We start from the raw sequence: 14,431 nt of genomic DNA, 5'->3' as shown, positions 1-14,431 counted from the left end.
TGTGGAGAATTTTTGGATAGTTTTTTTTAATGATGAAGAGAAACTTGAAAACAAAGGCAGAGACACGGTCTTCTCTGAAAATTAAAACTGGTATTTCCAGGACTGTTGCTGTGTCTGTCACTTGGCTGGAGAGCACCATCAGTTGCTATCCCACAGCGCTGCAGATGAAGCTGAGGCCAGAGTGTTACTGAACACTTACCCTCCTGCCTCAGTGCAGCTGGTGTAAAAAGCCCTTTGTTTAGAGACCTAGCTGGGAATGAAGACAACAGCTTGGAGACTTTGCTTTGTCTATAAATAGGAAGTTGAACTGGAAATTTTTCAGGCATCCTCCTCGTAACACTTCCATCTTTCCCTGGAAGAATCGCGACTGAGAGCTGAAGCCGAGACAGTGACGAGCTCTTTCCAACCCCTTGCTAGACTTTGACCAGCACCCTCACTGAGGCTTTGCTGCCCAGACACACTTTTGCATACTTCAGCTGATAAAAGACTTACCAGCTTCTCACAACTCCTAGCTTAAAATATATTAGTTGTTCTGTCCACCTACTCTGGCAGGCAGAACCCTTGCTATACAAACACCCTTCCACACCCCCACTCTGCTTCACAATAAAGAAATTTTTACTTGGATGCCAGCCAAAGGAGATGGATCAATAATAGTCGTAGTAAATGTACTCTAATTCCAAGTGTATTTCTAGGTCCGCTATGTCTCAAAGGAGGAATATACAACGTTTAAAAATCATTCCATCATTTCATGCAGAAATAGAATGGATTCCATACTTCAGTTCACATGAAGTACCAGAAAGTTTAATTGGTATTAAAGTTCACTGTTCTGAAAACGAGAGAAAAATAAAGAAGCTCCCTGTGACACAAAGATAGCCTGATCCAGGCAGCTCTGGTCAGAGGGCCCTGTACAGCACAATGGAGTTTGGCAGCAGAGAGCTCAGTCAGAAATCAAGCAGAGAATATGGTAAAGAAAGCAGAAAGAATCCAAAGTCCACATGAAATGCACAGAAAGCCAGAGGAGCGCTACTGATGCTGATTTAGGCAGGGAGCAGCTGTTCAGACCTGGGCAGGAGGTCCCACTGGACCTTGCTGCTCCACCCTGGCATTCAATGACCAGTTACACCTGAGAGAGAAGTAGCAGAGCAGCCCCAGTTTCTTTGCATGTAAACCCTTCCACACCTATTTAAATAAAGAGATTGGTTTTGTTTAGTTGACCAAATGCTCTAAAGGACATAGCAAAAGTCACCCCTGAGAAAGCGCTTCACGAGCTTAGTCTGTGCTCTAGCAACAGTGGTACAGAGCAAGGGATCTACAGGGCACCCTGTCACACCTCATATCCATGTCTGCACTGCCTAGAAGAGCTCTCTGAAATAGGCTGGGGCTCAAGAGCACAGTTTAACAAGGGATGGACTTGACATCTGTACCTTGTTATCTGTGGCATTCTATACCCAAAACACCTTGTAATGCCTTTTCAGTAAAATGCTGACTGGTTATCTCCTGCATGACCTACTTGGAGGGCCTTAGTTGCTCTCCTGTAATGCAAAATGATGTAGAAATGCACTACATGAGAATTCCATGATGCCCAGCAGCTACTTAGCTTCCAAATTATTCCAGCCTCTGCCTGGAGAAAAGGCCAAGGGGCCCTGCTTTTCACATGCTTGCTGCCATGTGAAAAGAATCTCAAAAATACAGAAAGGAGGTGGTACTAATCTAACAAAGGATCATGGCTCACAAGCCTTCCAAAGCAGACTATGTCCATTAGAGTGACTGCAGTGAGCTTTGCTGCAGTCCTTCTCTTCATCCCACCACAGCAACAGACATTTTTGAAGATTCCCTTTCCTGAAAGCCAAGGGAGGAGGGACCTAGACTCATTCCTAAGTAACGACAGAAGGCAGTAAGCAAGTGCCCAACTTTAAATTTATACCTCAAGATATGATTGTAAAGCATTAAGGTTGCATGTAACTAGGTTATGTCTCTGCTGCTAAAATCTATGCATAATTTATTTATATTACAAGCTAAACATCAGGAACTGTCAGGAGGAACCCTAACAGCTCCTTACTAGCACGAATTAAACGCTCTGCTCATCATATAAGCCCCAGGACAGCCATATGCTGTGATCCTGCACAGTATCAGTAAGCTAATTAAGAAACTGCCTTTGCTCACTCCTCTCTTTTGTGTGGGTTTTTAATTTGAGTTGATTTTTTCCAGTCTGAGTTGGGCAGATAAGCTTCTCCCTTTTCATGCTACTTGCTGCCTCCAAAGTGAAGATTCACAGGCAAATCTCAGTTCCGTTTTTATCTCTTTCTAAAACTACTCCTCCTCTGGAAGTCCACTTCAAAAGTACCTGTTGCACACCAAAAGACTGACAATATCATAAGCTCCAGTACCTGGAGCATCAATCAGCCAAAGGCTGCACCTACTCTCAACACAACATGAGCACAGCAGCCTCCAAGCACCACGGGTGAGTGTGGGGACAGAGATGGCAGCATCTGCCCTCAGCTCCTCCTGGGTGGGACAGGGAAGCATTAACGATTGGAAGAAGTCCTCTCCAGAGGATCTCAGCTAAATAACTGCCCTGCAAAAGCATAGGAAAGGACTACTTGAACCAGGATAGGGGAACACACTGAGTTAGAGGAAACATCAAACAAACGACTTTGTCAAAGAACCTTTTTTGGAGTTTGGAGTTGTAGCTGCTAAAGAGGGCTCTGTACTAATGCAAATTTGCTGCTGATAAAAAAACAGGGAAATGTGAGTTTTCAGGTGCCAGCCTTTAGTTTCTCTGTTCTGCCATGCTTCAGTGAGCAAAGTTCTCTTGACACCAAGGGAAGGACTGCAGCAGCGTCACCTGAACCTCACCTCCTGCGCCCTGCTCTGCACTAGGCAGCACTTCCAGGTCACAGATTTGCACTTAAGTGCCTTCTTACCTCAGTCAGCTGGAGATGAAGGCTGCCTCCAGTATATGAGTGCACACAGGACAAATATTATGTGACTGTCACCACATACTATTATCATGCCTGCAGGATGTAAAGATGGATAGAGCTTGAAAGTAATACATTTTGAAAGCTCTAATTCCCAGGCACTTTTCTTCAGAGGAAAGCCACACATTAATCATTAAGAGAAAGGAGGGCATAAGAACCTGGTTTTGACAACCCTACTTCTTTTTTCTTCCTCAAATTCAGCACGCAGAGATGGGAAGAAAAAACAGGCACACCAACATCACTGATCCACTCAATACAGGTGTTTTCAGGGTGCAAAGAGAGAGACCTTTACTGCCCAAACAAGAGCACATGTTGCTTGACAAACCTTCTTTACCCCATGTGCCCCACAGACACCCACACTCCTGCTGCAAACGGTGTGTGCAGTGCATGTCTGGGTACACACATGTTACAAATACATAAAGACATGAGGACTCACTCACAGCATTACCTGTGACTGAAACACTGCAAGTGACATCTGCAGGACAAGATATACATGCAGGCACCACAATGCTCTGTCCTCCTCACAGAAAGGCTTAGAACACTTGCATACAAAAACTATTTGACACATCCCAAGTATTACATTGCAAGATGCTCTTGCAGTCTTTCCTCAGAAGTATCTAAGAGGAGCCTGCAGGTACTTCTACATCATTTCTCAACCTGGTGGAGTATATTTCTGGCTTTGAAACCACTGAGTCCTTATGACATGTCTTCAAACATCGTATCTCACACTTACCAAACCTCTCAGGTTTTAATTCCATGGGACCAAACCCTTAATTTATACCTACAGGAGTTGCTTATTCCCAGTTGCTGTCTATAGGATCAACCATTTCACAATACTTGGAACTGCTGGTATTTACAGCAACTTCAGGAGAAGGTACATACAAAGGTGCCAGTCCCTCATGAAAGAAGAGTGAAGATCAGTGAAGTCTCAATCCCCTCAGGCACGTAGAAGCCTGAACCTTGCCAAAGCCAGGAGGAGGCAGGGCTATTAAAAATTAGACTACAAAAAGGTTTATACCATTAATCTTGCCTGTAATTGTGACAGTACAGTAGCAGAACAGCAAATAAATCCCCACCTCTCGAGTCTCCTGTTATAGCTCTAGCCACCAGGTCGTCCCTTCCCTTCTCAGGGGCTGATGTTGGACAAGCTGTTATGTGCAATCTCCAGCTGAAGAATGCATGTTTTCAGGGAAAAGTCAGGTGGGTGCAGTTTGTTTGTGTTCATACACCTCGGCCAGAGCTCTGAACCCTGAGGATATTTGTGAATGCGAATTTCTGTGTACTTGGAGAACTGACAAGAAATGCTGCAACTACAGATGGTACCCCTGGAAAAAGGAGCACTTTGCATCTGTTTGCTATGCAAATTAATTCATTTAACATTTGTTGACAGCAGGTCAGTTTAGCACAGGAATCAGGCTAGAAAGTTGGCAATTTAGGAACTAAGTTCTACTCTGTCCTCTTAGAAGTGAAAAAATCCAAGAGAGAATTAAAAGTAATTAGGCAGAAAACAGCAATTAAGCCCAGAATGAATTTAATTTTTAAACCATTAAAATCCTTGCTGCTTCCAGAGAACTAGGAATCATGGTGGATATCTCCACAGTAAATTAACAAGATGATGTGACTGCAGCAGTGCTCTGACCCACAGATGCAGCAACTTCCCTCCAAAGCAGGGAAGCACCTTAGGAGAAACCAGGGGACCCAGGGAAGGTCTCTGGTACTGCCTGGTTGTTCATGAACCACACATTCAACCTCCCCACAAGAACTCAACTCACACTCTTCTCCTAAAGCACCTCAATGTCTGGGTAAAAGTTGTAGGAAGGATCATGAAATGGCCCCATGAAGATGCACCAAATCATTCTATTTCACCAGGAGTGCAATTTGAAGACAAATGCTTCTGGATTGCAAATCCCAGTACAGATTTAAGGGTTTAAAGAAAAAAAAAAAAAAAAAAAAAAAAGAGGCAGTAACTAGAAGAACTAGAAGAGACATTCTCCATATACCTAAAAGAATAAAATAGAATGTGGAGACGTAAAACTCGTATTGTAAATGAAAGAACATCTGTGCATACTTAATGATTCTCCTATAGTAAGCAAATGTCTTCCCTACTTCTTCCCCAGTCCTACTACTTAATAACCAAAAATCCACTTTGCTTTGTTTTTTACTGTTCCTTTCCAGATTTCTACCATACATGTTTCTTTTATCAGCTTCAACAGAATATAAGAATGCCCCAGTTTTATAAAATGACACCCAAGGCAGCATCCCTCACAAGGCTCGTGACCATCTGCAGTAGTAAAGTGATTATGGATATTGTAGATCTATTCATCATATTGGGTCTGCCCCTAGAAATAAAACACACCAATGTAAGAGGAAGCATCTTTTTTCTGATTTCAGGATGAGAATGGAGACAAAATTATCATCACCTGCACTAGTTTCTGAAAACTTCAGTGTTTCTTAGTCAAGATTACAAAAGAGCAGCCAATAAATTTCATTATCAGCTCATACTTCGCAAATTGGATGTGCTGCCAAGTTTCCAGAAGGGAATACAAGATTCTCCAAACATTTGTTTGAACAGAGTTTTTGGCAAGTCAAGTGCAGAGTGAGATGGCACACAGAAGTCACATCAGCTGTGTTCCAGATGATACCAGGATTCAAAATACCCCTAACAATGGGCACAGTCACAGGAGAGGGCTTGATTTTAGAAGGAGCCCTTTAAATCAACACCCATCTCCAAAGTCAATACAGACCTTAGCCAGTGGCCTTTTCCTCCTCTGATTCCCACTAGCTCTATGTGTGTGTAGTCAGTTACAGTAGCTTGGAATGGACACCACTGAGTATCCCAGGTAATCCCAGAGTGAAATAACATGGCAAAACAGAGTATATGAATGGCTTTCTTGATAATAAACTGTGAGCAGCTTCTGATTTCCAGCTTGTAAATGACCAGGTCCAACGTTTTTCAGTATCGGACACAGATAAAAAGCAGGTCCATTGCTGGGTGCAAGTCCTGTGGCCACACAAACTAAAATCAGTATCAAGCATCACAGAGGGATTTTTGTTACTTCACAAAGTGGGTAAATCAGGGCTACAGAAAGCCAGTAAGCCCTCTCAGCTCCAGCCAAGGGGCAGAGTGCATGGATCATGGCTCTTATCTTGTAACTTAATTCCCAGCCCTGGCACAGGTACAGATCTTTGCTCAGGTATTGGCCCCAATTACTGACCCTGCTGCTGAAGCATCCTTCCATCCCACATGTACCTGCCACGTCACACTACCCCTGCTGTTAATACAGCTCTTGATCCACCCTTAGGCACATGGGCCAAGGTGACTCCATAGCATCCAACTCACCCTGACCTACTCAGACCTGCATCCACAAAAGTGAGGAGGAAGAGATGCTTTACAGGTTACATGGGGGAAAATGGGTAAGACTGCAAAGGAAAGTGGGATGGATCAGGAATTGAAGAAGTAAAGGTAAATAATTGTAGTGTGGGGTTTTTTTTAATTACTTGTTTTTAATTATTTTGAAATGAGTGTTTCCATGGCTCCACATTATCAAAGGAGAAACCTAGATTAAGAACAAAGTAAAGATGAGTAAGCAGTGTTAAAAAAAAAGAGCAAGTAATAATTAACTGGCAGTTCATGCTGTGAATCACTGAGTTTGAAACAAACTCGCCCACATCTGTTGATAAACTTCATTAACTGAAAAAATGATACTGAAACGAATGCCATGCTGCATGCACAATGCCTGTCTTCTGCTTAGACACCTAAACTGCAGGGACAGCTGAAACCTCAGAAGCTCAGAGATTGTGCCAGTTATTTTGGGAGACAACACAGCTCACACCTGAGGCTCCCTTTCAAAGGGGACAAGGGAGGCTGGCACATCATCAAGAGGCCTAGCCTCCCAATTAAATATCAAATTGGTGAACAGTTTGCAGTCTGCAGTAAGCTCCATTCGTGAAAAATTGAATTTCTAGGACCAGCTACTGTGTCAATGAGAGAACTATAGGCAAAGGGGTTTTTAAACACTGATATCTGTCAGACAGATGGCTGGAACAATTTATTCTCTGTTGGTGTTAACTATCACATCTTGCTGCTGCTTTTAAAGATGAGGTGCAGAAGATTTCAACACACAACACAAAGTAATTTTCAAGTTTTAATGTTAATTACTTTTGATATGTCCATTTGCACCCCCAGATCTGGAAGTGCTCTACAAAAGGTATGTATAATATCCCTGACATGGGAACAGGAAGCACAATCAGCTGAAAGACAGCTCATATCCACCTGCTCCTGCATCTGTCTTGTTCCTGAACTCACTCACCTCACTGCAAGAAGTGGGGAGACAGCAGGGCAGTTCTCCCCAGCTCCTATGCAAGAGGGTGCTGTCTCCATGGCTCAGCAGAGACATGGATTACCTTTTCCAGATTACTTTTCCCTGCTGTCACATCTTCAGCTACTTTAGGCAGCCTCAGCCAACCACGAGATCACCTTGCCCCACATCTTATGGAAGCTTCAAATTTTCCACAAGGAAGCACAAAGTCCCTCCTCACTATGAGAGCAGAGACCACAGATGAAAGGACTGAAAGACATTTCCCCCTTCAACAGCAGAAGCAGCCACCATTCACTGGCTGCTGTCCTGATGTGTTTCAGGTGCATCAGGACCACTTTTAAATACCAGAAGTTCAAATTCTCTAACATCTCAGTACTATGTTTCATTCCCCTCTTCATAAGCTTTAAGAACGCAATGTCCAAAGGGGCAGAAGCTTCTGAGTTTCCTGTAAAACCAGTGCCTTACTTTAAAATAAAAAAACCCCAAACCCAACAAATCAACAAACCCAGAGATACCATGGAATGCAGTTCAAGTGGATCCACATACTTATAAAATTTTATGATGTGGATTAGGCTAGTCTACTAATGACCAATTTATTGTCTACACTTACAGGAGAATCTCATATTCATTGAGATAATCCTTTTATTCCCTCACCATGACTAATTTCCTCTTGCAGAACACCCTTAGAAAATGAGACACTAGTAAGTAAAAACCTATGATGTCTGGAGTCTGCTTAAAGGACCTCAGTTTCCAGTGGGACTGCAAATAATTTCAGTAATGGGCCCTTTCAGAACACTTTTCATTACTCTCTTCATTTGTGAAGTTACTTGGGGGAATAGTTATTGCAATTTAGAGACCACAAGCCCAAGAAACAGAAATGAACCAACTTCTGAATCTGTATTAATCAGAAATCTGACAGGAGTACACTTCAGAGCAACAGAAGGTACAAATCTTTATTAGTTTTGTTCAAACTAACTGACTTCATCACAAAGCTGAAGAATCTAAACTGAGCATAACTATTTTATCTCAAAAGAAAAGCAAAATGAGACACACTGTGTTTAGGGAACATTGGTTCTTCAGGTTTTTCAGAGTGCATTAGGACTCCTCCCAACCCCAGCTTTTAGCATGGACTGTCCTTGCTCTCAAGGTGCTTTCAGAATTGCAAATACAGTATGAAACCCGAAAAGGCCCCTTGGCAAGGAGTATTAGAAGGAATACTTGGGATCCTAAATAGTCAGTAGTTCAAGTTCTCCACCAAAAAAAAAGAGGAACTATGGGAAAAAAATTCTGCAGCTGTGCCTTACCGTAGGCAGCCAGAGGTGTTCTTGAAGACCGTTGTCCACTCAGCGTCGCGAGGCTTCGAGTCCTCGTTGGGCTCGCTCTCCCAGCCCGAGTGGGGGATGATCACCTCGTTGGTCAGGGTCTGCAGACCATGGTTGATGATGACCATCTTCAGGGGCTCGTAGGAGGATAAATTCCACAGGGTGCCTGCAGGGGATTATTAAACAATGGGAGTATAACAACTATTTAAAATCTGTATGTTAAACAGAATCACAGGATTCATGGAGAACTGCTTGAAGGTTAAATCATAAAACTAAACAAGAAGGCAAAGCAACTTGATGAGATGCCAGACTAGAACTAGCTTAAGGAAAATCCCACAGCTTCTTCAACAAAGCAGGGAAGCACTTCTATCAAGACATGGATATTGTTGAACTCATCAAGCCCTACACAGAGCACATAAAAGTGATGTACTATTGGAGATTAATAGGATTTTTCTGCTGTATACAAACTGTGTTACACTTTCAAGTCTAACTATGCCTCAAAAAAGTAAAAATTCATCCAGTGAAGCAGACAAGTATATTGAGCAAGTCCTAGGAGGGATGAATTTCTGGAGGATCACTGACCCTATGCTTATCTTCTGCACAAGGTAATATTTCATTCAAGTCTCCTCTCTATTATTTACTTTCACATTTTCCTGTCACAAGCAATATCTGTGTTCAAATCTCCTGGTGCCACAAGCATAAGATTCCTTGAAGAAGCTGGAAACCAGAACTCCTCTATCTTTTCATTTTTACCTCAATTATGAGCCAAAGCAGACAGAAATCAAACATCAAAACAGAATAACAACAACAGCTTTATAGCTGCAAAATACCCAGTGCTGGATAAGTGATACAACCTCCCAGCAGACCTGTATCAGTGTCCTAACAGTTATTACTCATTAGAGTAGGACTAAAACAGAGCATTCATTTCTGAGAGAATTTCTGCATAGACCCAGCCTGGTGCCATCTGAGAACTGTCAGTAACAACACTTGGAGGGAGCCAGACACACACTTCTGGTCTCCAAGGAAAAGTGTGAGTTCTAGCAAAATTTCAGACAGACCAAACAGAAAACCTAGATTCCCCAGAACACACAGGAAATCTTTCTTAAGTGGATCCAATATCAATCTGAGGCTCCCTGTGTTTCTACAACTATGAATTTGTGCATATTACAGTGCAAACTGTAAATCTCCACCTCACTGTATATCCATCTAAAAATCACAACAGAACAACAGAAGTGCAACCTTTTGTTTCAGCCCCTTTCAATCTCCCCAAGTTTTACCACCTACAACTTTCAAGTTTTAAAGATAACTGGGAAAATGTTTTGGATCTATTATCATGCAGCACAGCCTGCCGTGGGGACTTGCAGGAGCCCAGCAGTGATTTGATAGAGGATACCATATTAATTAACAAAAAGACTCTGAGGCAGACAACGGAATGAACACCATAATGTTTCTTGCAGTCTTTTTTCTGAAGTCATACAAAAATAATGCCTTTTTGGCCTACTGCCCATGCCATTCATAGACACTGTATGAGATTTTTATAGCCTAATTTTAGCTTTCAAAGGAGACTGTGTAGGTAAAATATGAATCTTCTCTTTGTACCCATTACAATAAATCACCCTTTGTTGCTGTAAAACAACAAATGTTGAAGATTAAGAAAAAAAGCAAAACCAAGTAGAAAGGGCTAATTGGCCCCATTTTGTTATCAAAGAAAGCCTTTACTTCTCATAACAAACTGGCTCAAAAAATATACAACACACAAAAAACAAATGCAAGTCAATATTTATAATAAGACTAAAACCATGGACATAAAAGCTGCCCTGTTAATTTTAAATACTTTACTAGACTGTCTTTCTTCAGTTACTGTTCACCAATTTCTTTAGCATGTCAGACTCACTCATATAAAAATAGTAAGTACAATTAAATCCTTAAATGCACGGCTGGTTCAGGACTTGAAAATTCAAATTCTAAATCTGAACAACCAGCACTGAACAAGATGGATGAATCCCTGGAAATTATACAGGATAATCATCTCTGGAGCAAAGCTAGATTCAAACTGAGAAGAGTGGGTGCAGAATACCCTGGTTCTGGAGGGTCTCTCTCAGGACCAGAAATGGAACATGGAGTGGGTATCTGCAGTGCTCAAACCCCCACGACCTGGGAAAGATGGCATCAGCCAAGGAATCCTCTACAGGGTTCCTAAGGATCCTGTTCTTCTGAAACTGCAAAACATTGCAACTGGGAACACTGCTGAGATGGGGAAGAGCTACGTTTTAAAATCCAGCAGCCCTTCAATTTTAAAAGCTTTTTCCTGAACGCACGTATTACTTTTGCACCCGAAATGAGAGTCTACTTTTTCCCCCTTCCTGGAGCAGTGATCTGTTATCTCTAGAGTATGGAACTACAAAGGCAAATTTTACTGCTTAAGAAGAATCAGGCAGACATGTAAGTAAGAAGTCAAAAATACCTATAAAATTTCCAAGAGCTCTAATATTACAGGATTGTATGAAAGTTTTCCAGTGCTCAAACCTTTTGCTTGTTTTAAGACTTAAGAGATTTGTGTCTGGACTTCAATACCTTCAACCACAGCATGTAAAATAAAATCATCATCTCCAAACTCTTCCTATATTCTCATTCACCAGAGGTTATTTCAAGAGACTAAATGCAACTGTGGATTCAGTAGTGTTCCAGCTGGATTGCAGCACTAACCTGCCCATCTACCACACACATCAGCTTTAATGCTGTAACCCCACCCTGACCTAGAGAACCACCTGCCCCTATGGAAGCAGCTCCTCTACATACACAGAATTTTTATTAAGAGGCTGGCTGCAACTTACGCAATGAACTATTCAGGGCAAACACAATTTGACTGTAAATCTCAGCAAGTGACTACCAGACAATGAGGACTGGAGTTACACAGAACACCTTTCCATCATCCTCTGACGAAAACTCCTCCAGCATTTTACAAGCTTTCAATTTCTCATCTGCCTCCCATCTCTCAAATCTTTCATACAAAACAATAAACTGAAGAAGAATAAAAGACAGCCTTATTATAAAAAAAAAAAAAAAAGTGCAAATCCTTCAAATTATTCAAAAGGTCAAAGCACTTAAATTTATAATATTCTCCTTGATGGCTGCATAGGGAAACCCAAAAGAATCCCTCTGTTGAACAGCATTTAGCAAGGGAAAATGCACAGCACTTAAAAGAAGTGTAGCACAAGATAAGCAGGGGTGAGGGAGTCCTGTGGTTCCAAAGACAGAGAAAAAAATTCAGGTTGAACACTGACTTCATGGGGAAAATATTTCACAAGAAAGGATATAGAAAATACACTGACAGTACATTTTTCTTATTCAAAATTATAAAACCAAGAGCTCTAAATCCAAGCATCTTTCCTGCTCTAGAAAAAACAACTTCTATGGAAAAGTAACTGATAATGACAGCCACAGAAAATTAAAGGGAACAAATTCAGATCCAACTGTAGCATTTAGTAGTATAAGAAAAAATCCAAGGCAAAAAAAAATTCCTGTAAATTTGACATCCATCTTTAAATATCACTGTTGTTACCACTGGCGTAACACACTAATGTTTCAACAAGCCAGAAACACTATTTTTAAAACTAAGTTTAATCAATTCAAACAATTAGCACTCAGGAGGAATCATGTCATTGACACAGCAGCACAAAGTAAATGAAGTTATCTAAATTTTCCATGCACTTTTACTAGAAGCATTGGCCTTTTTGACCACAGATTGCATGAGTTTTAACACTAGAGAAAGGTGAAGTGTTGCTCTTCAGAAGATGAACATGATCACTATCAATCTGTATTTTTTTCATAAATACTGTGAGTAATGTACTTATGTACTTCTAACCATTGGCCCTGAATTTTCAACATATTAAGCAGGGATTAAGCATTAAGCTACAAGCTTTATTTCAAAAAAATCCAACATCACCAAGAAACTAGAAGCTGTTTAATTCCTTTTCTATGGTCCATACCAGATAGTTTATCACTTGGAAAAATAAGCACTCTGCAATATATTCCTAGAGGAATTCTTGTTGCACGTTGGTCCTGGGGGGATTTGTTTGACAGATTTGTTTGTATCAAAGTCCCGAAGATTGGAGCTGTGCTCCTTCCAGTAGTGGTCAAGTTGAGAACCTCAACATAAGCTAGTGTGTGACAGAACACACCATGAACAAGGACCTTCTTCTGAGAAGCTTTGGAATAGAAAGTGGAAGGAGAAAGCTCCTCTGAGATCAGCAAGCTGAAGACAGCAGGGTACTTCAAAGAGAAATCCAGGTCTGAGCAGCCAACACAGCACATCAGTGTCCAGGAGTTGGGAGCTCTGAGCCAGCTGATTTATCTGCAAGTTGCTATGCAAGCATTAGATCAAAATATTTCATCTGTAGAGCGTTTTGAAGGTCAATCATTTTTCAATTATAACCAATTTGGTAGCAGAAAAATCACATCCTGCACCACTTGAAATCAGTGCAATGTCATTAAACAACAAAATTACTCCAACGTTCTCACAAAGAACAAAATCATTCATTAAAGCTACCAACTTCTGATTGCTTTTCAAAGAATGTAATAGAATTTTGGCCTTGCATATCTGATGGGAACATTTCTTCCACAAAAACCTTATCACTCAAGATAAAACTTCTGTAGCTTGCCCAATCAGAACAGATTTAATTCCTTATCAGCTTAATCCTCATTTCTCCCTTTTTCTCAAGAAAATGATCCACTGAGAGTACATCAGTACAGCTGCAAGCCTAGCAAGAAATGAAAGAAGAATTTTATGGAGTATTTCTCAACACAACTCTACTCATGATTTACTTATGGACACTCTAACACTTAAATCAAGCTTTTTTTAGTGCAGTAGATAGGAAACATTTTGTAACTCCACACTTTAAAAAGAAAGAGAAGCGGGATCTGTGATATTTTAGGAATGTATCTTTTGAGTTTAGAAGGCAGTTTTTGCACATTCACAGACCTCTGACCTCGAAGGACACCATATTTAGTGCCATTTGCAGATATGTCCAGAACATCTGGTAAAACAGAGATGGCACTAACCCAAAGAAGTCTTTCAAACTCTGCTAAAACCAGTGTTTCTGTAAGAAAAAAATCTACAGATTGGCTTAATCTGGCAGCAGTGGTCTATGAGTACACTCCACCTGCTTCCAGAATAGTTGTCTAACTCGTGTTCTCCAAAAGTGTATCCTGGGAAGTGCTCAAGGGAACACACTCCTGGCACTCCAAGCCTCACTCATTCACCACTGGGGCCACACAGCTGATACCTCCCTCGATGCTGCATCCACCTCTTGGGTGTTTCTAACTCACTGGTGTGGCTTTTTCCTCACTCCATTAACCCAGTGGTCAGCCCCAGCTGTGGCTGCTGTATCAGATCACCAAGCAAACGAGAGGCCACGGAGCTGTACTAAAGCCAAGGACTGACTCTCACATTAGATGAGAATGATGCTCTCTTTTGCCAGAAACCCCTCTCCCAACAGGGTGTCCCACTGTGTGCTCCCAGGTACCTCCTGTCCTGCAAGCAGGCAGCGTCCCACAGCCAGAGAAACAAAACTTCAAGCCTGGAACTGTTCCTGAATTCAGACAACTGATTTATTTAAACTTCTTTAAATTATTTGAATCTCTTTGGAAAGCAGGATTATTTTATCATTTGTCCATAGCTGGGATGACCAGCTGGTGATTACTATTGAGCTTTTGAAAAGCAGCCAATATTGAGTTAAAGAAACATTAAACTGTAGAAAAATCAATGTGTCATACCAAACTTGAATTTGGAGCCTGTTAAAAGAAATAAACA

At 41.3% G+C, this 14,431-nt stretch overlaps 1 protein-coding gene across 8 annotated transcripts in view; it reads right to left on the bottom strand.

The window, feature by feature from the left end:
- The window catches only part of ARVCF (ARVCF delta catenin family member), a 259,867-nt gene that overhangs the window by 56,394 nt on the left and 189,042 nt on the right, over window positions 1-14,431 (bottom strand). For all 8 annotated transcript variants that reach the window (XM_069030537.1, XM_069030538.1, XM_069030539.1 and 5 more), the window contains one exon: window positions 8,602-8,785. In XM_069030537.1, the coding sequence (XP_068886638.1) occupies window positions 8,602-8,785 (184 nt within the window). The remainder of the gene's footprint in view (window positions 1-8,601; window positions 8,786-14,431) is intronic.

This window comes from Aphelocoma coerulescens, chromosome 15 (genome assembly GCF_041296385.1).
Source record: "Aphelocoma coerulescens isolate FSJ_1873_10779 chromosome 15, UR_Acoe_1.0, whole genome shotgun sequence".
NCBI classification, from domain to species: Eukaryota; Metazoa; Chordata; class Aves; order Passeriformes; family Corvidae; genus Aphelocoma; species Aphelocoma coerulescens.
Note: the sequence above shows the minus strand (reverse complement) of the source record. Positions and strands in the feature narration are given on the sequence as shown.